Genomic DNA, 27,652 nt, shown 5'->3' with positions numbered 1-27,652 from the left:
ATCTTTCAACCAGATAGAAACTTGCAATCAAGCTGGTTTCAGAGAATATCTCTTTCCATATCAGCCAAGGAGATTTTAAAGGACAAAGTTAATGAAGACCCAACTGCTGCAGACCATTTTTATGTAGATAATACCTAAAGTGTACAGTCAGATAGACAGCGATGTGTACTGGAAGAGAGTGTTAGGGGAAAGAGGACCTCAGCCAGGAGCATGGATTGAGAGGCCAGAAGTGGACCTAGAGTCCGAAGTTTCCCTTCAACTTTGCCTCTGCTCTTAATTCATCCTGTGGCCTTGAAGTTTTTAAGCCTCTTGGGTCTCAGTTTTCCAAGCTGTAAAAGGAGGAATTGGATACATTCGCAGTATCATAACTACCGAGGTCTCCTTTTGTCATTTTCTCTTATGAACCTCTTGTGGTGACATATCTTTCAACTTAATTGCATTTATTGAATAAGAATCACACTCTCTATTTTAAAATTAGTCAAAGCCTTGGAAACTGCCAATTTCGAGCTTCTCATGTGCATGAGATAACTGTTTCCACATGGAACTGGTATGATCCCGTATCAACAAAGGAAAGTTATTGCATGTTATAGTATGCCTCCTTACTATGGATGAATTAGGGTGCCCTTTCTGCTACCTTAGAAAGCTTGTAGTTGGGAGCCGCTAGATTGGCTGATCTCTTGGGTCTCTTGGGACTCATTGGAGGAGCCTGTAAAGAGCAGTTCAGTTGATAGGTTGGGTGTAGAATGTGGGCTGTGTGAAGCAGAGGGTAAAGTTTGACCCAGTAGACTTTATTTTGTAGGGAAGTTTTAGGCTTACAGAAAAATGAATGGAAGGTGCAGAGAGTTCACATACACTTCCTTAATACTCCTTACCCAGTTTCCCTTATTAACATCTTGCATTAGTGTGATACGTGTGTTACAGTTGATGTGTCAGTATTGATATACTATTATTAATTTCCATAGTTTACAGTAGGACTCATTGTGTTATACATTCTGTGGGTTTATACAGATTCATGATATGTGTCTACCATTAAAGTGCCATTTAGAATGGTTTCATCTCCATCCTCCCCCACTGGTTCCTCTGTGCTTTGCCTATTCATCTCTCCTTCCCTCTTCTCAAACTCCTGGCAACCACTGGTCTTTCCACTATCTCCATAGTTATCCCTTTTCCAAAACATTGTATAGTTGGAATGATGAAGTGTATAGTCTTTACAGGTTTGCTTTGTTCACTTAGCAATCTGCATTTAAGTTTCCTTCATGTCTTTTTGTGCCTTGATAGCATATTTCTTTTTATTGCTGCATCATCCTCCATTTTGTGAATTACCAGTTTGTTTATTCATCCATCTGTTGGACATTCTGGTTGCTGATGCCTTTTATTTAGTCGAATTTTTTTATTACTATGATGGTTAAATCACATGCAGTTGTACAAAATTATTCAGAGGGATCCTGTGTATCCTCTACTCAGTTTCCGCTAATAGTGATATTTTGCAAAATTGACCAGTATTAGATGGTTCTATTGTTCTATTGCTCGGATGGTAAAGAATCCACTTGCAATGCAGGAGACCCAGGTTCAATCTCTGGGTCAGGAAGACTTCCTGGAGAAGGGAATGGCAACCCACTCCAGTATTCTTGCCTGGAGAATTTCATGGACAGAGGAGCCTGGCGGGCTACAGTCCATAGGGTTGCAAAGAGTCGGACATGACATACAGTATTCATACAGGATATAAACATTGATACAATCCACTCATCTTATTCACATGTCTCTAGTTTTACTTGTACTCATCCATGTGTATATTTTAGTGCTATACTATTTTGTCATGTGTAGGTCTGTGTATCTGTCACCCCACAGTCAAGATATTAGACATTTTCATCACTGCAAAGATGTTGGCCTCATGTAGCCTCCACTTCCATCTTCCCTCTACCCCTAATCTCTGCCAGCCACTTCTCTGTTCTTCATTTCTAAATTGTTGTTATGTCAAGAAGTAGTAAATAGAATCATGCAGTGTACTAGTTTGCTACGACTGCTGTAACAAAATATCACAGGCCCAGAATGTATTTTCCCAAATTCTGGGGGCTGGAAGTTCTGGATCAAGGTTCTGGCAGGCTTGGTTTTGTTGGCTTGCAGATGGCCACATTCTCGCTATGTCCTCACATGGTCTTTTTTCTTTGCCTGAAGACCCTTGTGTGTCCAAATTTCCTTTCCTTATAAGGGTATCAGTAAGATTAAATTAAGACCAACCTTAACAGCCTCATTTTAAACTTAATTACCTCTTCAAAGGTTCCATCTGCAAATACAGTTGTATTCTGAAATTCCAGGGTTAGCACTTCAACATGTGAATTTTGAGGGGGACACAATTCAGGTCATAATATGCAGTATGTAGCCTTTTGATAGTGGCTTTTTTCACCTGACATAATTCTCTGGAGATTCATTCAGATGTATCAATAGTTTATTCCTTTTGATTGCTGAGTGCTATTTTCTATGGAATGTCTCTTAATGCCTTTTAATTTTATGTACTTCAGGCCAGTGCATTTCATACCTTTATTAAGGGCTCTGAATTAACGCAAACATAGAATAAGCTAAACCCAGAGGTAAGGAAGCTGTGAAATAGACCAACTTTAGCACTAATTTCCTTACATTGAGTTATCATATATAAACCTTAAAAACCAAGATTTATAATTTTTAAATTGTTATTCAAAATTAAGTTGCTGAAGATGTTATATTTTAGAGAGAGGTACTTCTTACCAAGATATTCTAAATTTAAACACGGAAAATATTTTTATGACTTAATCGTCCACCTAGAAATGTTTAAAGATATAGATTTCAACTCTTGGTGGCCTATGTCCTAACCCTTCTTCCGCATGAGCTGCTGGTTTTGTTAATGTGATCTGCCACTCATCACTGAATTTAGCTGCCTGTGTCTTTTTGAAAATCCGCTCATGAGACAGATTATACTTCATCAATTTGAGAGAACATAGTTGAGACATACAGGGTCTCCTGCTTTATTGGAAGGGAAGAGGGACAGCCTAAAGAATGATAGCAAGGAAATAATAACCAATAACAAAATTCTTAGAGAATCCCTCATTAAAATGACATATTAGGAAAAATACACTGCATTGATAAAATGCAGAAAAATTTACAGGCTATTTTCAGAGCAATAAGGTTTCATTTCATTTCAAATTTAGAATGTAAAAGGCTAATAGGCAGATGGTTTATAAAAAGCAAAAGTACAGAAACCATTGAAATTTGCAATTCACAAGAGGCCTAAATTACATAATTAAATGTTGTGAACATGAAGGTCTTTAAATTTGTAAGATTTCATTGTTAAACTAATAAAGGGTGAATGTAGAAGAAATAATTTCTGTATCCTTGTATTTAAATTAACAATTTATGCTGGGTCCTCTTTATGGCAAATAAGATGCTTCAGATTATCAGCCCAACAGAGGTTCTTGAACTTGATGAAATCACCAACAAAGCAACAACTCTGCTAGCACTGCTAACATTTGCTCTATGAGAACTGGAAACCATACTAACCACTTTAAATAATGTAAGCCTCATGGTAACCTTATGAGTTAGGTACTATTAACATTTCCATTTGAGAGTCAGGGACACAGGGGCTTAGAGAGGTTAAGTTACTTGGCCAAAGTCACATCAGCTAGGAAAGCTTGAGAGTCAAAAGTCATAAGTTTTGTTTTGAATTTTAGTTCTAAATAGATTGGGGAGATAGTAAAAATAATAACGTTTAGGTCTATTTAGATCTAGGATATAACATAGCAAATGGTGAACCACTGTAATGAGCCAAGAAATTGAAAACTTCATTGTAAAATCTTCAAAGTCTGTGTATAGTTGTGGCCTTTTTATTCCCTCACACTGAATATTGTCACCTGGAGAATTGGACACAAACAGAAAATACCGTGGAACACACTGCGTATTCATCAGCATGTCTCTGGATTGCTATACTAAAAAGCCATGCTCCTTCTCCAGATAGAGTTTTACTTCCCCCAAAATACAATGATTATAACCCTAAACATGCCTAAGCTTAATACTTATTTCAGGAGAAATAAATTGGGCATCCTCACAAATAAATTGGAACAATTTATTTCAAAATCATTCTATGGCAGCCCTGTCCAATAGAACATTCTTCAGTGAAGACAGTGTTCTGTAACTGCCTTGTCCAGTATAGTAGCCTCTAGCCACATGTGGCTACTGACCACTTGAAATATGGCTATGGAAACTCAGGAACAATGGAATTTTACATTTTATTTAGTTAGTTTAAATTTAAATAGCCAAACGTGGTTATTGTATTAGTATAATTCTAGACTACGTTAATTATAACAGATATCATAAAATTCTAAATATACCTGTTCCTCATTTTATCCTGGGTCAGCGGAGTGAGGAATAAGGTAGAAAAGGGAAGAGATGGTCAAGTCCAAATGTAAAATCATTTTCCATGTTTATCTGTCCCAAATTCAAGCTGAGTTTTGTTGACAAAATTTGGGAAGGTTGAAGATTTGGCAGGCTTGCCTGTCCCCTTGCCTGCATGAACGTGTCAGCACCTCATTAATCTTGTGTTTAAACTGTGAAGGCCCTTTTCCCTCCCAGTATAGGCTTATTTTTAAAGGATTTTTTAGTGCTCCCTTTGCATCTCAGCATTATATATATATATATATATACACTATATATATATATATATATTTATAAATATATATGTATTTACAAGTTGCTCTGTTGATTAATTTTAACTATATATCATTTCAAACTGGAATGAGAGAAATTATTTTGGGGTAAGGAAGTTAAAATGTACAGTGTTATGAGTTTTTGAAGAACATATAAGGTGTTTATTTTCTAGAAATTTAGAGGCATGAGAATTCTCGGTATCAACTTTCTCCAATTATAATTGGTCTTTCAATGAAATTATCCTATCACACATGTGGCCTTGGTAATCCCTCTCTTACCAAGAAAAGACAGACATCTGGGGTGTAGTTTTCTTTCCTAACCGTTTTCAGTTTTTGTTCAATGTAGGAATTAGATGACAGTGTCTTTAAATGATACTGAATATTTTAAGCCTGTAGCAATCTGACTTACAGGTGCATGTTGGATTGTCATTGCTCTTTTTTTTAAAGACAGACTTCTAGAATAACCACTTTCTGTATTTCCTGACACTGGAAACAGATACCGTTTGTCATTCCTTTTATAGTTTCTTCAGCTAACGACTCCAGTGACCACTCAGTTGTGGTCTTGTAGTAAATCAAAATTTCTTTGAAAGACCCAGCTTCGTTACATAATAGTAAATGTCCCACGAAGTCATCTCCTGAACTAAAAAGAAAAATGAATTTCTGTTGCTTTAAATAATATAGACTCTGCCACCACTCATAGTACTGCTCGAAAATAAAAGAACAGAGAACTTTCTTCTCCTCTCCCTCTTAGTCTTTCTCCTTCTCTTCCTTCTGAATTACCCTATAATTGATGAGGCACACACAGAGCCTCAAGCCGTCACATCTGGTTGGTCAATCATGAAGAAAGAGAAAAGCCACTTTGCACACTGCTGCTTAGAACTGACTGTGTCCTTCCATGAATGACTTGCCCTGGCTGGAATTTTGGATTTCACAATGACTAAGGAGAACACCCTGAGTCCCTGAATGGACTCTCTTAATTGTTTACTTTGCATTTTAGCAAAATAGAAGTGAAAAATAAAATCAGGTGAGTGTCCGAGTCCTGCTTGGGGTTGGATCTTGATGAGGACTCTGAGGGAGAATGGAGGGGATCCCACAGGAGCCCCCACCCCCAGCAGTCATCTCTGAAAGACCCCAGAGTGGGACCCCATTTCCTGGGTCTGAGAAAGTCTAGACCCTCTTGGTGTCGGGGGGAAAGAGCCTCGAGTCTGCAGAAGAGAGGGCCCAGAAAGAAAACAGAAAAATTGTGTTGCCATCTTGGAGGCAAAGGGGCAGAGAATCTGCTGTGTTTGACCAGGATGCTTTGAGGTCAAAGAGGTGGAGACAGTGGAACTTTTAAGTGTGGCATCCATTGGTGGGGGTCTACAGGGTTGGGAGTGGGGTTGCTTTTCCAGGCAGGGCTTATAGTTCACAGGCCCAGCATTTTCCCCTCTGCCCAACTCAGGTGATGAAATCGGAGCATTCATTGCCCAAGACTCTAGAAGGCAGGGTCCCCTTTCCCCAACTTGGAGAAAAGGCTTCTCAGAAGCTGGGGCCTCGGTATGTGCCAATCCTTGTAAAGCGTTTCACCTCTTCAGGGGCTAATGCCTCTCAAAACCAAGAACAATTAAAGCGTGAGTCTTCCCAAGCAGCTGGGGAATTGAGCAAAAATAAATCAGAAATCCTCAGCCTTGGCTCTGGAGGTTCGCCTCATTATGAGAGCAGATCTATTAGCCCTCTTGCCATTGTCTTTCATTTCTCAAGTGAGGTGATTCTAATTAAATTAATCTGCATGTCAATCTATCGGTGATCAATCAAAGAGCCTGAGGTCCCCCCTATGCTGCAGGGTGCTTGCGGCTGACAGGGGCTGATAATGGAGGAAGAAATAAACTGTCGAGCAAAGTTAATTAGTCAACATAATAGGTGGATTAAACGGGAGCCGGCTGATTGCTGTTTCCCATGTCAAAGCATGAGGCGGGCGCTGAAGCTGCAATTACAGACAATTATTATATTTGGTTGTAAGAGGTCGCATGAATAAACATATCTCTGTGGGTTTCAGTTTTAATACTCTTCCCCATTTAATATAAGGAGAAGTGTAGGTCATTTCTTCTCATTGTTTTAGTCAAAGTTCTCTGAGAAAACACCTTTGCCTGGGTCCCTTCTGGCAAACTCCAATCAGTTTATGGGACCGCCAGGGTATCTGACTGACTGTACCTTGGGCCAAGGCTGCTTCTTTTTGGCCTTGAAACACAGCTCTAAGACTCTTAATTAGCAAGGATTTTTGGGTAGTGGTGGTGACGATGGTGAGGGGGGCTTTGGTCTGATGTCTGCTTAACTTAAATGAATGTGGGTAGAAAAAAGTACAAGAAACCCCAAAAAGACACCCAGGAGAGAAAACTGCATCCCAGCTCTCACTGAAACCTCTCTTTTTCATTTCTCTCTCCTCTTAACCCTGACACAGTGGTGGGGGGGGAAATATTTTAAAGATTCAAAAGATTTTTATTTGCATGATCAACTGTGATATCTGCTTCAGTGTCTAAACTGAAGGGTAATTTAGGTGAAACACAACCACCCTTGTGTAAAAAAAATATGCTAATAAAGATCCTCTTGTTAAAATTATGGTTAACAGTGTACCTTCTGCTGTATAACTATAAACTGTGCAATTTTACTTAAAACTGCATCAAAAGCGTTCCATGCCAGAGACCCACTCATCAATAGCTCCTCTTGTTAGACTTGTACTGCATAAGCACCAGTTATTATGTGAAATAGCTATGCAATTTTCTGCAGCTCCCAGCTGTTATTTATTTAACTTGAGTTTATTACCCTCCGTGCTTTTATATTAAAATGTTCATTCATTTCTCTCTTCTGTCTCCAGGTCGTGGTGTCTACGACAGTCAATGTGGATGGCCATGTCCTGGCAGTCTCTGATAATATGTTTGTCCATAATAACTCAAAGCATGGGCGGAGGGCTCGGAGGCTTGACCCCTCGGAAGGTACGCCCTCTTATCTGGAACATGGTAGGCGAATCATTTTCATTGGTTGTCATTACTACTTTAACTGTGCATTTATTTGGCTTCTTTCTTCCAACTCCACCATCTTTTCTACCCCTTTTCAAATTTCAAATGTCCTGTTGAACAGTATTGATGCTGAATATTTCAATACAGGAAGAAATCTTGGAGGCCCAGGCTTTCTTGTTACACAGGTCCCTACCCTGGAAATGGCTGACATTTCTTTCCTTATGGTGGAAAGACAGAGGGAGATTGGACCACTGCTTTATTTTAAACTGCCACTTGATTTTAAAAATAATGAAAGGCCAAAGCAGGGCAACAAAAATCCTGATTTTGAGTTTTTTGAGATTTTGAGTATTTTGAGTTTGTGGTTGACCTGGTTGTATAATGAACTTCACTTTCTTTACAGTCCTACTGGTATGTGTCTGTGACCATACATTTAACTTTATTTGGAGATAAGGTTCCAAAGTCTTGGTTGGATGTGCTTCTTTTTGCATATAAATTCCAAACTAAATGTCCCTTCTGTGCCCTGTGCGTGCCTTACCCCTCATCACCACATGATGCAGCCTGCTTTATGTAGGCAGATTTTGGTGGGAAGAGATCATACTTGTCTTCGTTTTATGGCTAGTTAGTTGTACCTTTGAGAGGACTAGAGGAAACCAGACAAAAATTTGAACCAAAGAAAGTGAATGCCACTCAAAGGAACAATAGGCTGGACTGAGCATATGTCCAAATGTTTCTGTGCTACCTGTATCTATCTATCTATCTATCTATATATAGTGTATCCATCTGTCCATCATCCATCCATTCATCAACCCATCTATCCATCCATCATCATCCATTCTCTATCCATTCCATTCATCCTTTACTTACCCATCTATTTTTCATCCATCCATCATCAATCCATCCATCCACCCAAAAAGCTGTGACTGAGTTTCAACTGGATACCAGTCACTGTGCTAGGTTTTGTCCAATCTCCTCAAATTAAACTCTTCACTTGTTTTCCCCATTTCACTTTCAGTTTGCTAGGTCATCAGAATTCTTTTGAAAACACTACCACACAAAGTACCACCTGATTGCCTGATTTTTTGATGGACCAGGAACTGTCCATGATATAGTTCATAGGGTAGGAAACTCCTTTCTCTGCTGGCATCTCAATTTAATAAACACACTACTGTCATCATTTTTGCCTGATTTTTTTGTTTGTGCCTAAGGAATACACAATCTGTACTTTTTATTAATTAGCCAGATGGAACACTCTTAGAAGGGATTCTATACCACATCCAGTTTTACAGTCTTTTTAAAGTAAACCATCATCTTTCAAAAGCTGCTTCTTTATGGTTTCATTAGTGCTGAGATGGATGGATATTACTTTTTGCAGGAGGCCATTTGAAACACCTGCTCATGATTACATTCCTAGCTCCATTTCTGTACTTAAAGTTATTTGGATCCTCACTTTATAGTAATATTGCCATTTTTATACCCTTGGAGTCACTTCAGACATTGTATGATTAGAGAGATTGAGGTGAAAGGAAGAAGGAAAAAAATAGGTAAATACTCAGTGGACACAATTTGGACAACACTGGCTTAAAAGCTAAAATCTTGTTTCCAACTCTGACCGTTAGTTACTGTCCTGTCACTGACTTGACTGTCAGTTTGGTATCTGACAGTCATGGGTTCATAGTTCTAAAATGTGCTCCGTGTGCAGACCACACCCAGGTTCCCATTCCTGCCCTTGGGAAGCTGGTGGGAGAGCACGTGTCACCTTGCAAATCATCCCTCCACCAAAAACCCCCAACACAAACCAGCGAAAAACAAACTCACTAGCCAGGACACCTCTAGGGCTTGGAGGTCAGGAACATTGTGTTACATCATGGCATGGAAGAGAAAGAGCCTTGATACCTAAACCAGTTCTGAGCTTCACTTCTAGCCTTTGTGTGACCTTGGACAAGTCAGCTTACCTTTGAGGATCCTTAGTTTCCTTCTTGGCAAAGTGAAGGTGATGATCTTTGGGAGGTAAAAAAAATGTGTGCCTTGGGTGGGGGCAGGTCACATACAGAGGGGAAGTTGCCTGGGTGGAGACTGCAGAAGAAGGGCAAGTTCATGCTCTGCTGACCCAAGCCCCGGGCAGTTGTCATCAAGGGCAGGGAGAGCCCAGGTGGGCCAGATGTTCCAGTCTGACCAGAAGTAAAACTCTCTCAATTTATAATTGTTGGTAACAAATTACAGGTGTTTTAGCCCCTGAAGGGAGGACAGGGGAAGAAAGCCACTTAGGTAGAAGACAGCCAGAGGCTCACAGTTTGAGATTTCTGGATCAAAATATCTGTAAGCTGCCTTCCAGCTCAAACATTCTCCCTTCTAGGTGGACATATTAATATTTCAGTTGGGCTAGTGTTTGTATTCTGAGTTTTAAAGACAACATTTTATTCCTCTGCTGCAGGTGACCAGTCCACAAATGACCATATTCTTCTTAGCATATTACTCAAGAAATAATGACATTTCACTGTTTATTCATGGTTAACGATCACTGCGACCTGAGTGTGTCCTGTCTCCTTCAGCTAGGGGGCCTCCCTCTCACCAAAACCTGACTTCATTTCTACCCAGAAGAATAAAAAAGCAGACACCTTGAGGTTCTCAGTAATGACAGTAACATGGAAATCTGCTTCTCTGCAGAATGAATCAACCAACCACACATAACCACCCACTCATTTAGACACTTCAAGCTGACACATAAATATCTACTCAGCAGAGAGTGACTATGGGCTTCTTCATGATGCTGTGTGGGAGTGGACTTTGATGCTAATTCACGTTGACTTGAGGGTATAGTAATACTTTATCTTGCTATTAAACAATCCTGTTTGAAACTGACTCACAGAGCCATACCCTGTGTCAGCCCCTCCCTCTCACACCCCCGCCTCACAGAGCTGCCCCACAGTGAGACTGCATACGCTGTTTTTACCTCCTAGGTGACTTGCAGGAGCCTTGTTTCCCCTCATTCTGGGCTCCCTACCATCTCATTTACAGGTAGCCTGAATTATTTCGAGCTATTCTGCACATCTCTTTTTATATCCTGCTTGTCAGGTGGTTGGAAGAAAGTTCTCTTTGGTGGCTCACCTTTCTGCATATAAGAGAAATAGAGACCACACTTTACATTCATGCCATCTTCCCTGTGTGACCCACAGACTCACAAACCTCCGTGCTCAAATAACTGTCCCTGTATTTCAAGTAAGAGAGCTGACAAAGGCAAATTTATTTCAGACTCCTGTGTGGTCCAGAGAGGGTGAATCCTGGCACGCTGTAGCTCATGGTAATTGCGCTCCCTCCTATTTTTTTCCTTCATTCATAAATACTGAGATTTTCTTTGGCTGGATATTTATGAGAGAATTTAGGCCAGTGAGGTTTTCTCTTTAAGCAGTAGTGTTAGAGAAGATGTATAGTTGTGGAGAGAGGCAGCCTCAGAACCTAACTGCTCTCAGGATTCTGATTTTTGAAAAAGCGTAGACTTGGGGTCAAAGACCCTGAGCTGACCACAGGGAGGGTAATGCACAGCCCTGGCTTCTGTGCCGTTCTCATTTCCCCATCACTTGGGCAAATTCCTGGGGACTGTGTGTTAGCGATCTTCCAAGGGCTTGCGGGGTATATTATCATTGTTCTTCTGAGATTTCAGGTTGTGTTTATTTGAATGTAAGGCCACACATGGCATCAGTTTCTCTCTCTTTCCCCCCCTGTTGCCAAAAGCAGTGCCCTCACAAAGCTGTAGTGTGGGGACCCTGCCAGCTTGCATGCGCTAACACTTTATTATCTAATGATCTAATATGCAACAAGGCAAAGTGCCGGTGCTCATCATTCTGACATAGAATGCCGGGAGAAGTGACTAAATTACTTTATGTACCATTAGCGCTAGCAGCCATGGTGAACTCACCGGCAGCATTTATGCAAATGGCTATGAATACACTACTGGCTTTGTCAGGGAGCCGGCTGACAAGCACTTTAAATGCTCATTTTTTTAAAGGGGACATTTTATTTTTCTTTTTGGCGTGCATGTGTTTTTTCTCCCTCCCTCTGCTCTCTCCCCTTTCTGTATTACTGGGTAACTTGCCTCCTCCAGGGTCCTGGGGGAAATCTGAGGGGGTTAAGAGCTCATCTGTCATCCTTCCTGGAAGTGCAGTTAAGGCCTTGGTGAGATGTTCTTGAGATTAAGAGTTTTTTTTTAAAAATTGTTATAAATTTGTACAAACCTTGATATTTACTTTAAAAATCAGTAGGACTATATTAATCAAGAGCTTTTGGAAGGTGAACATTTTACTGTTCTTGAGTTCTGACCTGAGGACTTAATTTTTTGGCTCAAACACAAATGTTTAATGACACTTCTGGCTTTTTTAAATGGAAAGCGATTGAAAGTTAGTTTTGTGGGCATCGGATACAAAAGAATTCAATCTCCCTTCACAGTAATTACAAAGATTGAAATGTGAAGTATAATGATGCCAGGATCCCAGAATAAAACAGAAGTGGGATTTGGTCAAACTAAAAATCCTTTGTAGAATAAAGATTGAGTGGTGTTAGACTCCCTGGGCTCTCTCCTTGCTGTAAGTAAAGTGGTGGAGAAAGAGAATCCGATTTTCCCAGCTACCAGTCAGTTCTGACTTTTCCATTGTAGTGGCCCCTTCCAGCTGCCCTTGACAATATGGTGTTATTCTTGCTCTTTAGCATTTGACCTTCTTTAATCCTTTTGCTCCAGACAGAAGTAGTTTTTTGCTTCTGTTGGTTGCCCCTGGGTATCCAGCCCCATTGACTTGCAGCTGCACTTAAATGTGTTGTTTTCTGGATGTGTGGAGAAAGATGGTTCAGGTTTGGGAGATTACTCCAAATTGAGAGATAGTATGGAGTTTCCAAAGACACCAAGGGCCCTCTTCCCCCCTCTGTGTAATGAGGCCCTCAGAAGTGGCTAGTAAGTGTCTGTTGGACCTAGAGGGAGGAGGATGGGCTGTCTGACTGGAGAGCTGGATTCTAGTCCTATTGCTGCCATTAACTAGCTGTGTGACCCTGGGAAAAGGTCCCTTTGCTTCTCTGACCTCAGTTGTGTATGTTTTCTCAGGGCTGGCTGGGGCCATCTCTAGACCTTTCCACGTGTACTATTTTCTTTTCTTTTTTAATTGAAGGAAAGTTGCTTTACAATGTTGTGTTGATTTTTGCTGTACAACAACCCAAATCAGTCATAATTACGTGTATATATGTCCTCACCCCCCTGAAACTCCCTCCCCATCCCCGTCTCACCCTTTTTGGTCATCGCAGAGCACCAGGCTTGTCTCCCTGTGTTATATAGCAATTTCTCACTAGTTATCTATTTTACACATGATGGTGTATATATGTCAATGCTACTTTCTCAATTCATCCCACCCTCTCCTTCCCCCGCTGTGTCCACAAGTCCGTTCTCTACATCCATGTCTCCATTTCTTCCCAGCAAATAGGTTCATCAGTACCATTTTTCTAGGTTTCATGTACATCACATGCACTATTTTCTGATGCTCTGGACTGAAGCCATTGACACGTACCTTCACTCAGCTGGTACCTCCTGAGGTGCCTGTGGAGAAACAGAGAACTCCAGTGACTTTTCTAGCATTGCCCTTTCTTAGTTGTCAGTAAGGTTGACCTCAGATCATTCCTTCCTCCATTCCTTCATACTAAGCCTCCACCACATGCCAGACAGGGAACTAGCTTCAGGAGCACAGGCAGATAGAGTTGCTGTCTTCATAGAATGTCTGATGTAAATAGAGAAGGAAGGTGCTCAACACAGTTTACAACTGTGCATCGTTACGTTAGACTTGTGCATCAAAGGGGAGCCATGAAAGCAGAGAGGAGGAGTGAAGTGTCAAGAAAGCCTTCTTTGAGGAAATCTCACTTATGCCAGAACCAAGAGATGAGTAAGCTTTCATCTGACAGGGGGCGGAAACAAATATCCAGGCAGATGGAAGAGCATGTGCAAAGGCTGTTTTGCCTAATTGAGTCCAAGGAACCAGAAGCAGCCTGCAATGGCTCCTGTTGCTCTGGCCACAGGAAGTGGCAGGAGATGAGTTTGGGGAAGCTGCTGAGGGTCAGATCCCGCAGGCCTTTGTGGATGCCCAGGCCGTGGTCAGTGACAGTTGTGAGATGATACGGGAGAGCCAGGCATGGCTTTAAGAGCTCAGTGTCAATTATGCAGACTCCTAGTATGTCGTAAAAGCCTGGGGCAAGATTGCTCTGAGTGACTTAAAACCTTGCCCTTCCCTCCTAGCTTTTGGGAGCTCATTAGGGAGTTGACTGTACCTTGGAGCTGTACCCCTCATCACTTCTCATTCTGTTAATAGTGCATGTCTTCAAAATAGGAAGAAAGTCCCAAATTTGGAGAGTTCTTTCTCCAGATGGTTTTGGCTTATCGAATTTCTTTATTCGTAAATAGCTTAGCAAGAGTTTACTTTCTGAACTTGTAGAGACTTGCCTTTCTAAGGCCTTAAGAATGAAGGGCTGCCGTGCTTTTGGATGTATGAAATGTATATTATCTAACCGCAACCAAAGAAAACTAGATGATTGAAAAATAAACAAAGAGAAACATACTGTCCCAAGTCCCTTGCTCCCCTCCCTCCATGGTCAGTGACCAGACACACACCTCATCCTGAGTGAAGTGTCACTGAAGTATAGATGGTCATCTAATACAGCCCTTCATATTCCAAAGAAGAAAACTGAGACCTGGAGAGGGCATTAACCAGCTTATGCTCACATGACTAGTTTCCATCAAAATCCATTTAAAGCTGCACTTGCCCGTGGTATGCTGACCAGTAAGTATGGATTTCAGGGGTCGCTCTGATGTCAGAGGATGTAGGGTCCACCCCAATGCCTTTCTAGTTCTGGCTGGCTTAGACTTGCAGGAATCTCTGGGATTCCAAGGTCACGAGAAGAACATCTATGAAATCTCACCAACTTGCTGACAGAAACGCAATGCACCTTCAGAACACAAGAGCAGAGGATGAATGATTCAGAGCTTTACACTCGGACAGTGGCCCTTTATGGGACTGGTTGTGGTGCAGAACTCCAGCCAGGCCCATTTTAGTGAAGGGTCTAGTTTAGCAGAAAAATATGGGCATCATCTCTTGTTAGCGAGGGTGGCATGTCACGTATCAATTGTTTTTTTCCTGCTTGAAAAGCAAGACAGATGCAAGAACAGAACGTTAGGGTTAAGAATATCCAGATGAGTTGTAGAGGACAGAGACCCCAGATTTTTAAGCATCACATCAGGTCTTTTTCTTTGAGCAGCACAGAAGGTGTCTTTTTGTCTTCCCTTGCAATAGAAAGGACCCGGCAAGAAGTCAAGATAATGAACAGGGATGTAAGTGAAGACTGATTTTCAAAGTCTCCCTTGAGTAATCCATAAAGCAAGTAACCCCAGAAATCCTAACACTGGAGACTTGGGAGCCAGCAAGTGCTCAGCGTCAGGCAGATTAAAGAGTTCATAAGCCACAGGGCACTGCTAAGCAGGTGATCTACTTTGTCTTTATTTGAATATGACACCACCAGCCAGCATTGCTGACAAAGGAGAAATAGTGCTCAGACTTTGCCATCCTGCTTAATAGGGACCAGGCAAGGTGAATAGTATGTATTCTTTTTCTTCTTAATCATTGCTCTTGTTATTTTTGGGCTATTATCAGCTAACATTTATGGAGCATTTGCTAATCATTTTAATTATATCATCTCATCAAATCCTTCAACAAGCCTGATAAGCTGTAACAGTTATTTTCCTCAGTTTACAGATGGGAAAACTGGGGTTTAGAGAGGTCACCAACTTACCCAAGGCCACAGTCAGAGTTGAAACTGGGACTCAAGCCTGGTCTACATAATCACAGAGCTCTGCATATCCGTGGGGCTAACAATCATGACACAAATCCTCACTGAGCCCTTACTATACTGGGCACATAATACTGTGGGCAACCCATTGTAAAGATGAGGAAAGTGAGACTAAAGAGAGGTTAAGTAACTTGCCCAGAGTTACACAGCAAGGATGTCTAAATCTAGGATTCAAACCCAGAAAGCTTGACTTCAGAGTTGATACTTTGTTTTATTTCCTTCTTTTTAAAAAACTCATTTATTTGTCTGTGCTGGGTCTTGGTTGTGGCATGTGAACTCTTAGTCCAGACATGTGGAGTCTAGTTCCCTGACCAGGGGTTGAACCTGTGCCCCTGCCTTGGGAGTGCAGAGTCTTAGCCACTGGACTACCAGGGAAGTCCCTTAGTGTCTATCCTTTCAATTACTTCCTCTATACATCATGCTAATATTCTTTCTATTTCTTGTCCTACTGTTCTTATTTTTTTCTCAATACAAGTGAGGCAGTTATACTTGCTTGTTGTGCTTTCAAATAGACCTTTGAAAAGTTAATCCAGACATATCTTTTCTTATTTTTAATGGGCATATTACATGTGTTTACCTTAGAGTTTTCCTTCAATAGCCCATTTTTTCTCATGGCTATAGTCAAATCAAGAAAACGCTTCTTTTCTTTGCTGACATATAAGTTTTTCATGGGGCTGGTAAGAGAGAGAGGCTGGTAATATTTTATTTATTTGCAAGGATGGTCTAACTCATCTCTGTAGAACTCATTTGCTGACCATATGGACTCCCTGGCATGTATACAAGGTAGAAAAAAAGGAGACCATGAGAAAAGTGTGAAATTTTGAGTTATAAGACTGGTAGGATACTAAGAATCTCCTTGTTGGGGTACTGCAGAGTTACTGAGCCTCACCCCACAAGGAACAGTTTTCTTATATAAATGTCTTGACAAACCTGTCAACTGTGGGAAACTTCCCACAGTTTATTTGGTGTTTTGTGTGACCTAGTAAATGAGTGAACCACACCTAGCTTATTTTAATAAGCACATAGTGTCAGGGGAGGGGATGGGAGGAGGGGGCAGAATGGTGCTTTCAGCCGATAACTTGGACCGAAACGGCAGAACATTTTAAGCCTATTTTTTTTTTAATTTGGTTACAAAAGCATCATAATTCCAATTGTGTTTATCTGCATAATTGATTGTCTCAAACCAAGGGCCTCTTCCTAATTATTTTCTGCTTACTTGAGGATATCAGAGGATTCACGTAATATGAATATGCAAATAAGAACTTCTGTGTACTGGTCATAAATCTTATTAAGATAAGATATTAGGGGCAGTGATCAGGATGGGTTTGAAACATCTTTTCGTTTGAAGCTTTTCATTCATACATGTAGGAATAAATGAGAACAGAGCGCTATGTGACTTCCACTATGTACTTTGATTTTGGGGTCTCAGTTTCCTCATCTGTTAGTTGGGGACAGGGGGCTTGCTGAGCCCTTTAAGCCCTGATGATTTGTCATTTGAACCCAGCTGATCTATTGAGCTGTGATACACTCACTGCTTTGGTGAGTGGCCACCAAAATACCAAGGTGATGGTCATGCTGCAGAAAAGGCCTGACGCCACTTCCCTTCACCTCGGGCATTTCTGCAGGAGGTTGGCAGCGGGTCCCAGGACTCCTGAAAAGGCCACAGTGTGCCGTACGCAGACGCTTGTGCCTCAGGTAGCTCTCACCTGGCATTCTCTCTGACTTCCTTCAGCCAAGATGGTGTAACATTGACTTCACTGGATGGTTAGCAGTGAGATTTTGGACTAGTTTCCCATGCAGTATGTGTATCATTTTAGGTGGTGGGGGAAAATATTTTTTTTTTTTTAAGTTAAAGAAATCGTAATGTCTATTTAGATATTATGTATAAAATAGATAACTGATGAGAACCTACTTTCTTGCATAGGGAACTTTACTCAGTGCACTGTGGTGACCACATGGAAAGGAAATCTAAAAAAGAGGGGAGATATGTATGTATATATATAGCTGATTCACTTTGCTGTGCAGAAGATCCTAACTAACACAACATTGTAAAGCAACTATACTCCCAACAAAAATTAAAAAAAAAAAACTCTCAAAAAAAAGTTATGTCTATCTTAATGCATAAGGGAAAGAAAAACAGAAAACAAACAAAAAAACCTCACCATAAACAAAGCATTCCCAAGTTGTGACCTACAGCTGCTGTTGCTTAGGGCAAGACTAAATTTTAAGAAAAAAGTAAGTCAATGTAAACAAAAATAGCAGCTATAATCTTAATTAAGTCATAAAGTAAGTGATAGGAGATGGAGCAAAATCAGGACTGAAGTTTGGGAAACGCTGTTTTGGAGGGCTTAGGGGGTTGAGAGAAGTAATAATTCTTTCATGTCACCAGGAAACAGCATAGGACCCTGGAAAACACTTTTTTTTTTTTTTTTTTAATGAGTCGTATATTGTCTTTTTAATAGAAAACCTTTTTAGTTCAGTTTACCATGAGAATAGACTTAATGTCCTCATAGGGTTTTGAAAATCAAAATGTCTCCCAAGCTGTTAACTCTGTTTTTATTTTTAAACAAGTAGTGCCTGCATGTCAGAGAGCAAGAAATTAGTGCGGAAAGGAGGACTTGAGTCCAGGGAGAGCGTCAGCCAGGGTCCACCCAGGCAGCGCATTATGATAATATATACGGAACCAGCCGGACACTGAGCAAAGCTGACATTGTGTTGTCAGGGGCAGAATCGCCCATCAATTTCGAAGATAGGATTTGAGTTCAAATGACAGAAAGAGCAGCAACTGTGTTGAAACTGATGCATGGGGGAGGGGTGGGGCAGGCAGGAACCAGCCAGGCCTAAAGACAGGAAGTGCTGGTACCTCCGGAAGGGGGTGGCTCTGTTTTCTCATCTGGCTGCTACCCTTCCTTCTAACCTTAACATCTGTCAGCAAGATCCACCTGGGCCCTTGCATGACTAGAGCCCAGGGCAGGAGGAGCTTAATGGTGCTAATTTTAACCCCGGTGAGAATGGAGTGCCTGCTGCTCCAAGGGGGGACCGATCAGTTTAGGAAACCTGACTCCACAGAGCCTCAGCTTAATTCAGGGAGGAAGCCCAGTGTGGGTGTCATGGCAGTTAATAACCATTGGAAAATGTCTCAACTCTTTTTCAGCTACTCTGTTTAGCACCTTAATATCTTAACTGATGATGATTCTTTAGTATGTTTGCTTATTCCATCAGGTATCTACTTACATTTATTTATTGACTGCCTGCTCTATTAGACCATAGAGATGCAGAGGTGAACAAGGCAGGCACCGTTGTTGACATTGTGAGGTATATGGTCATGTAAGTGTGCCTGTTTATGTGTCTATATAAAGCAAATAATTGCACATGAAATTACTTAAGTTGAAATGATGGTCAGCAATATGAGGAGGAACACAGACTGCTAAGGGAGCTTTAAACAAGAGAACACAGCCAAATCTGAAGAATCAACGACACTTAAAAATAAGGAGTAGCATTTGTCAAGCAAGGAGGAAAGAGCAGTTTAGACAGAGGAGAAAGCGTGTCCAAAGTTTCACATGGGAACAAAATATTAGAAGCTTGGGGGGAGCTAATCAGAAAAGTGCCTTAGGTCTGAGATCCATTTTTGAGAAAATAAATTTGGAAATTTTCCATAGATTGCTTCCTCTTTGACCTGGAGAAGTGGATCCAGTACATTTTTGTGATCACAGGCTAACGGAATTCTTTGCCCAGTAAAATGCTAGCTTTCAGGCCAGTGTTTCGAGTGATGGTGGTTTTGCTATTTTGTTAGCAGCCTTTGAGCATTTACTACCTATCAGGTTTAATACTGAGCACATTATATCATCTCTTTTAATGCTCTTAACCACCATAGGAGGGCACTACTATTATTCTCTCCACTTAGAAAATGAGGAATGCTGAAGCCATCTTTCAGAAATTTATTTGCAGCCAAAAAGAAAAAAAGAGTGGGTGTTTTGTGCCCGCAGCACTTGGACCTCCAAGCAGCTGACGCAGGTGGCCATCACTACTGTTCTTTCCCTCTCTTTAGTCATTGCTGATTCTCTTGCATTGGACTTCAGAGGTGGAGAGAAATTCTCCTGCCATTTGATCATGTAATATAATTCCTGCTTCAATTGAAGCAAATTGACGACGTTACTCAAAGGCAAATTGAAAAGCCAGATCTGTGCTAAATCCCCAGGGTATGTTAGTTGGCATGTGCAGTGATATATGGGAAGGTGCTTTTCTGGGTTAAGATAAAAAATCCTGGTATCACGTCACGCTATCGGGCACCCCATCTCAACCTCTGTGTGCCAGCCCTGCAACTTGAAATACTCAGTGGACAAAAATGAAACTTTATAGAAATTGGGTGATCATCGTCCTTATCAGATGAATACGATGCCATCTTGAGTCTAGTGTCCTCAGAAAATAAGAGATTTATCTGGAGAGGAGCATGAGAAGTGTACGGCATGGATTGTAGGACTTTCCTGCCAGCCTGCCTTGGGCAAGTTGGCTGGGAGATGACCTAGTAATTAAAATCCTGCTTAAACGTATGCTGCTGGTCAGTCATAACGGAGGCACTGACATGGGAAACCAGACAGTAACCAGAGAAGGAAAAGAAAAGTGAAACACAAAAGTAACACCGTCGAGCCCACAGGCCGCAGAAATAGAACTGAATTGGCCGAATACTTACCTGACCACTAAGCATGAAAGCGGAACCCAAGTATTAATATATTTTTATCCCAATCTGTGAATTTAATATTTTATGTGTGAACATATGCTCCTGGGTGGCTGGTTTATTTTATTGACAGTTGCAATCAGCAGGACACCTATTGTTCAAACCCATGTTCTTCCCCACATAGTTCTGGGGGCGATGTGTAGCCGGAGAATATGGGGAACAGAGACAGGGACAGTGTCAGGCTTGTGGCTTCTTCTCAACACATCACTTTCTTTCATCCAATTGGGGCAGAGCAATATACAGATGTCAAAAGGCCTAGAAATAGCAGTAGACTCTGGCTGTTACTGAGAAGGATGATTAAAATTAATGTGGTTAGTACAAATGAGAACTTCTTTTCATTCTTTATGATTCTTTGGCTACTTCTCTTTTGAGCACAGTAGGGAGGGCACGTACTGAACACCTAACAGGCTGGAGGCAGATGCTTTAGGCTATGTTGTGTGTGGGGCTGTGGGTGAGGGAATGTGCCCCAGCATTTCTTTTGTCATTTCTTAGTAGAGCGGGAAAGCAGAGTTTGGGTTATTCTTTGTTAAAATCTCCTGGCTGAATCACCAAACCAGCTGTGTTCTTCCAGTAACAATTTTATGCAACAGATCTATAAAGTCAAACCTCAGATTCCTGTACCTTTCAACTTTGGCAGGATCCTAGAAACTCTCCTTGGTTTGGTTAGCTAATGCCTGTGGAATCCAATCCTTGTTGCTCCAAAAAAAAGTTGGAGAAAATGTTATTAAGGTACCGTTTTAGGGTAACCTATGTAATCTGTAAACTTTTATCATTTTCTTTGTGTATGCAAAATTCTATAATGAACACCACTGAAATGGATAATGTCCAGGTTGAAAATGAAAGTTAAGGGGAACTGTGCTACACTTTAAAAATACAAGCTCTTGTGGTGCCATCACTTATACGCGATGTTTGGACTCTGTGTGTTTAGCAGCCCAACTTATAACAATAGAAAATCTTCTCAGTCTCGAAGTCTGGCAGTATTTCCAGTGTTCCTATGTTTAAGTTGGCACCTGTGGTATTATATTAGGATGCCATTTTTTGAACTTGGAAACAGAAGAAGGTAAAGAGAAATTTTACTATAATTCATATGTGGAGCTGAGTCTTAAGGGGAAAATAACTTTACTTGGAAATAGAGTAGTAATATTCTGTAAAGTTAATAAATACCCACCCTCTGTCTTGGGAATAAGGAATTTCGCAACTAAGATTTTATGGGACTTAGGCTATGTTTACATGATTGAAGTGAGTATTTTAGCCAAACTGAGCAGAAATTTCAGATATACCCCAAACTGAAGGGTGGTTTGGGTGTTTTAAATATCTGTCTTTATCGACCAATGTGGATTCTCAAAGTCTCAAGTTCAAATGAGTTCCCAAGCTTCAGTTACCTCATTTGTAAAGTGGAATTTAAAATAACATCTCCTTTCCCACCACTTGGGATTGACATTAAGAATAATTGAGATAATATATGGGCTACCCCTTGAAAATATAACACTACTAGTTAATTGTCAAGTATTGGTTAAGTACAGAGTACTGACCCATCCAGTTTATGAATGAATGAGGTCCCTGCCTTCAATGGATGTGTTGATAGTTGGGTTGATTTGCATACATATATACATGCCTGGTTGTACACATACCTCCGTATGTGTATAGAGGTAGAAGTTCAAGAAAAATGTGCAGTAAGTGACAAATGAATGGGAAAGACATGAAGGAGTTCACTGAAGGGGTAAGTGTTTGTAGAGTGGGATAGAAACAACTTCCCACAAAAGACCAGTCTTTTGGCAAAATACTGTTTGGGTGGAAGTGAGTGGTGTAACCTCCTAGTAAAGAAATGGTGGAAAGGAGCAAAGCATTTTTGGAGACAGTGAATTTGGAGAACCTGCCATCATCTCTTTTTTCTTCTTCCTGCCTGCCTCATCCCTTCATTCTGTCTGTGCTGAGCTCTGTACACTTTAGCTCATTTAAACCTCACAAGGTGAGTGCTCCTGGATTATCTGCAAGTAGAGTGGTAGGTTTAAGAAAAGTAAGTTGCCCAGGCTGGTAAGTGAAGAAGTTGGCGTGTGAACTGAGGCATCCTGAATTCCATAGCCAGTGATCCACATGCTGCTGAGCACTCCCTCCAGTTTGGGAGAAGTGGGGATGAGGTTGGGAGGGGAGAATCATCTAGGCTCATAAGGGTAGACTTGATCTGTAGGGATCCCCAGTCACTAAGGGGAAGCACAGAAAGGCTCTGAGTAGGGCAGTATCTTTTGAAAGTGGGCATCAGAAGAAGGTTAATTTGGGATTTGGTATGTAGACAGGACTTAGCACCTAATTAATAATCTGGTAGTAGAAATGAATCACTAGCAGGCTAGTGTATTTGCTCTTTGCAGCCCAGATAGAACAACCCAGACCCCAAAGAGTAATTTTTGAGGAAGCCGGGTCAGTCCAACATGGAGTTCAAATGGAAGTGGAGTTCCCACTCTCCTTTGCTCCTCTGTCTGGATAAGTTTGATGATACACATCCCAGTGCTTGTGATGTCATGGATCATCACCACGGAAACATCTGTGCTATAATAAACACTGGAGTGCAGCATCCCTGAATGTGTCAGGGAGGAGAGGAAACTGGCTCAAAATGATAAGGTTCTCAATAATAAAAGTTCACTGAAATATGTTAGCAGTAGTAGCCTTGGTCATGGAGAGAAAGGTAAGCAGTACTATTCTGAAAAGCACAAAGCAAGAGTTGTGCAGTGCTAAAGGTTGGACAAGGTTGATTTTGAGATGCTGTTCACATTCAAAACATGGTTTCCTTAAAAAGTCACTATCTTTGCTGTCTTGCATGATGATGGTAGAAATCCTTCAGGAGCACAGAGCTTGTTTCCCAAACTGCTTATAGAAAATCTTTTGCACAGCAGACCGGGGATGGTTGGCGACTTCTGTTTTGTTCTGGGAGAGAGCTTGAACAAACAGAGACAGAACTGACAGTGGTTGTGGCTGGTGTTTATTGTTTGATGAATTGGTGGCAGTGTTAGACATGCAGTTTCAGAAATTAATGACTAAAAGATGATTGGCCCTCCAAGGATTCATAGATGTTGCACACCGACAGATCAGATCATGGTTGAATCCAGCTTGGAATCATATTTAGATTTGGTTTGCATGGTGCTTTAAGAAATTATGTATATGTTGCCTTACAATTAAAAATGGAGATGTTTTACATGAAAATCTGGATGTGCCCATTCTCTTAATATTCAGAAGAGGTGGTCGTGTGAGTAGTGTTGCCACACTCTCAGATGGCAATGATTAGGTTAAACTGAGAAGTTATGTCCATTTTCGGTAAGGGAGGTACTCTATAGTTGCCCACACTCCCCACCTCTCCCACTGTGTTGCCCCTAGCCCATTTTATTTATTTCCTTTCCTGTCTGGCCCTGTGAACATTTGCTTTTGTGATCACTGTTGGAAGGATTAGAGATTAATTGTTCCTAGCACAATTCCTGGCATACGGAGGACACCCCATAAATGATTAGCTCTGATTATTCCCTGTCAATGACTGGCCCATTACTTACACTTGAACTATGGATTAGCACAGTCCCATAGAACTTCCTGTGATGGTGGAAATGTTCTATTTCTGTACTGTCCTCTGTAATAATCACTAGTCACATGGAACTGTTGGCCAGTGTGGCTGGTATGACAGAGAAAATAATTTTTATTTAATTTTCATTAATTAAAAATTAAATTTCAGTAGCCACTTATGATCAGTGGCTACCATACTTGGCAAAACAGATTTAAGTAACAGGATCGAACATCTGGTGCAGTGTCCTTGTTTAGGATAAAGTGTAGAGAATAGACACTGGGGCTGTATATGTGTGTGTGTGTGTTTATTTTATAAGAGATTACTTATAGTGGATTTCATCAGTTAGGACCACCTATTGGGATCACCCCTTATCACCTGACTGGAATTATTGTCGATTTAAGGAACCCAACCCATACGTTCTATATGTTTTATGTATGTTTTTGTCAATAAGTGTAAGTCTACTTAAGCTTGAATGGGAAGTTTTGCTGCTTTCTGCCCCCTGACTGCTCAGTTAAGGGTACTGTGTAAATATAATAACTAGACGTATGTGTGGAAAAGCCTAAATTTTTGATGAGCTGCTTGCTGTTGCCATTTGTGATGGCATAGAGCCAGAAACTAGGGTTACCAAGGGGACTGTGGATAACCACTGGAGCCCCGCTAGACTGCTAGAGGGATCCTGTCTTCTTAGGCCTGGGGTTCCACAGGCTGCTGGTTCTTGTGTTCCATCACAAGCGTAAATACATCACATCTAATGACCACATGGCCATAAACCAGACACAAAATAGGATTCCAAAAGATCCTTCTTTCATGCAACTGATTGATTCATTTGCATCTTGGTTTGCTTCACTGAGCCCAGCAGTCATAGGCCTCCGCTGTCCTTTGTCACAGCGTTGGAAACCCCCAAACCACCCACCAGGCTCTGGCCCATTGGCAACTTACTGGTCTCTGTCTTGCAACTTGCCCGGAACCAACTTTTCCAGCTGAGAAATGAGTAACTTCACTGCTTTAACTGCTTCTAGGGATAGAGGCACAGGAGGGCAAAACAAACATCAACCTGTTGCACTGAAGATGAAGCTGAGTTATAACCTCCACCCTGAGAAAGCCTCCATAAAAACATAGAAAACCTAATGAACGTGATAGAGACAGCTGTTATAGATAATTTTATCAAATATCGACTAATACTTGAAAGGGAGAAAAAGAACAAAACATACACGAATATAGTCTCCAGTCGGAATTATATGTCATCTCTTCTTATAGTCGGATCTAGAGAGAGGACACAGGTCTTCCTTTTCTATCTTTATGTGCAAATGTCAATGTAAATAAACCCCTATTAGAATAGTGAATGGAGTAAGTCCTAGAATTCAATGGGAGGAGAAAAGCCCTCTAACAAAGAACGTGGATTCTCCATACTTTTAAAATTCCTTCTTAGGAAAATTCTTTACAAAAATGTTTACTAGAAAAAGACCAAGCTGATATCGACTGAAATTAACTAGTGAAATGTTAAATTATCTGCACGCATCTCTGCTTTGAATGCTGAATTTAGTCTGACTCCCAGACACAAGGAGGATAAAAATTCATATTCAGATAAGGAAAGGCAAACCTTGGAGAACAGATGGAGCAGAGTTCAGTATAAAGGTTTAATCCTATCAGGCTGATTCCTGTATGACCATCTGGGTAATCCGGCACACACATTCAAGGCCTGTTAAAAATACGGCTCTAGCCAAGATTAGCGTCACAGATTTTCCACTAGACTTGCTCATATTTGACTTTATGATTTTCCAGACCCAGAGAGATTGCTTGCAAATAAAGACTTGAGGATTCCATGAAGAAGCAGTGACATTTTTTTTTTTTTTTAACCTGAAAATTGTTTCCTCTTTTCACAATATTGGGTGTCCATTTTTGGAAAGTTATTTTCATTTCCCTTTCCTCCAAGACTTTCATATCTAGAACTTCTTATAGTAGGATAATAAGGAGAATTAGGCTAAAAATAATTTTGTGCATGAAAGTTCTCCTTGTCAGTAAGAAAAGAGTTATTTACTTACTGTATAATCAGAGGCAAGTGAATTTACTATTGTTGCAACAAATATCACAATTGGATCCATGAATTATTTATTTTGAGGGTTCTCTCACCCTCCATGATTATTTTTCTCTGTTGCAAAGGGATTGCTGACAATCACAGAACAACAACAACAAAAAGAAAAACTGATGGCATTATTTGCTACGAGCTCCTCTAGGGTTAATATTTTGTACATTTTAATTTTGGATTTGGCAGATCAATTTTAATTATGGATTTGGCAGATCAATTTTAATTTTGGATTTGGCAGATCAAACTTGAGGTGGGAAGCAGTATATTCTTATCTCTTTGAGTTATAAAATTCTGAGCTTCCAAAGTGTTTTTAACAAACAATTTTTGCATATTATGAAACAATGCTGTGTTGTGTGTCATTAAATCAAAAAGCCTTCAGCAAGTCTTTCAAGGGCAATTTAGAAGTTACAGGTACATCAAAATGTCAAGATTTTTCACTGCTCAATTTTTAAATAACCCTGTGTAGTGAACCTGCACAGAGCTCTGGATCACAAAGACAAACTCAGAAATCCAAAAGTGCTTGTCCTGGAATGTCCAGACTACAATTGTTCCACCAGGATTTCTGTCCTTCCCTTGCTCAGATCTGTGCCCACTGATTGTTGAGCAATTTTTTAAAGTCAGAATAAAATAAGAAATCTGCAAAACAAACAGGAAGTAGATATAATTTGGGCTTGCTTTGTATTTAGCATATGGCATAGTTTGGAACTTAGCTCTTCCACTAAGTTTAGATACCCCTAAATGACCCCCCAGGTTAGGGCTGTGCCTTGATACAGATGGATATTGGATCTACGTTTCCATCTAGTGACTATGAATCTTTCCTTTACTTGTTTTCTGAGAGAGCCATTAATGTTGTCAAAGCAAAGGGCTTTCTTGCCGAAAGAAGTCACTGTGGAATGAAGAATGAAAAACACTTGAAGTACTTGATCTCCTCATTTAATATTTAATAGATTTAATTGCATCTGGTGTTGAGAAATATCTATACCATAGGTTACATTTCTCTTCAAAATGACAAACATACCATTACACACAAGTACACACGGTGGAGGGTGGGAGAGACAGAAGGAGGGAGGCTCTTTTGTATATATAGTATATGATTCTTTGCCAAGTAATATCTAGATATGCTAGTGGATAGGGCAGTAAATGCAGACCAATAACAAAACCAAACCAAATAAAAACCCCTAATAAACAATAAAATGCTTAAATGCATAAAGCAATTGCTAAAGAAAATGAAAGGAGGCAGAAATAAATTTGGTTACTCAAGTTAATAAGTGTTACAAAGAACCTTCCATCTTGAGTGAGAGAACTGTCAAATGTGTATATCTATTTATTAGTTGACTAGGAGTCTGTGGTGAGGTTATGAAAGTGAAGTTTGTACCCTCTGGTGCTAGGGTTCAGGTCAGGCATTGTAACTGCTACTGGTGTCTAGGGCTTCCACTTGGAGAGGGGGTGAAACTTGAATAGATTTGCTTCTTGAATGTGGTGAAAATTCACGGGGCCAGGCTTTCCATTCCGGCCAAACCCTCCACTTGCCTTCCTCCCTGGCTTACAGCTACCGGTTGTCAGGATCAAAGAATGCAGGTGCTGCTGCTGCTGAGCTGTGAGCCATCAGGAAAGTCACCATTTCACCTAAAAAAAAAAAAAAAGGAAAATCCAGCAAAACAATAGTCCAATTAAACAGGAAGGGCAGATGATCTGTTTGTTGAGTCCAAGTGGCGGTACCTTGTGTCCCCATCTCTGGAACAGTCTTGCGCCCAA

The 27,652-nt window shown here is 40.7% G+C and overlaps 1 protein-coding gene across 5 annotated transcripts in view; it reads left to right on the top strand.

The window, feature by feature from the left end:
- EBF1 (EBF transcription factor 1) overlaps positions 1-27,652 on the top strand; it is a 410,418-nt gene that overhangs the window by 267,460 nt on the left and 115,306 nt on the right. For 3 of the 5 annotated variants that reach the window (XM_061151851.1, XM_061151847.1, XM_061151848.1), the window contains one exon: positions 7,525-7,666. In XM_061151851.1, coding sequence (XP_061007834.1) covers positions 7,525-7,666 — 142 coding nt within the window. The remainder of the gene's footprint in view (positions 1-7,524; positions 7,667-27,652) is intronic. The other 2 variants (XM_061151850.1, XM_061151849.1) reach the window with 1 other exon arrangement.

Source organism: Dama dama, chromosome 9 (genome assembly GCF_033118175.1).
Source record: "Dama dama isolate Ldn47 chromosome 9, ASM3311817v1, whole genome shotgun sequence".
NCBI classification, from domain to species: Eukaryota; Metazoa; Chordata; class Mammalia; order Artiodactyla; family Cervidae; genus Dama; species Dama dama.
The sequence above is the reverse complement of the archived record's forward strand: the minus strand, read 5'-3'. Positions and strand labels throughout refer to the sequence as shown.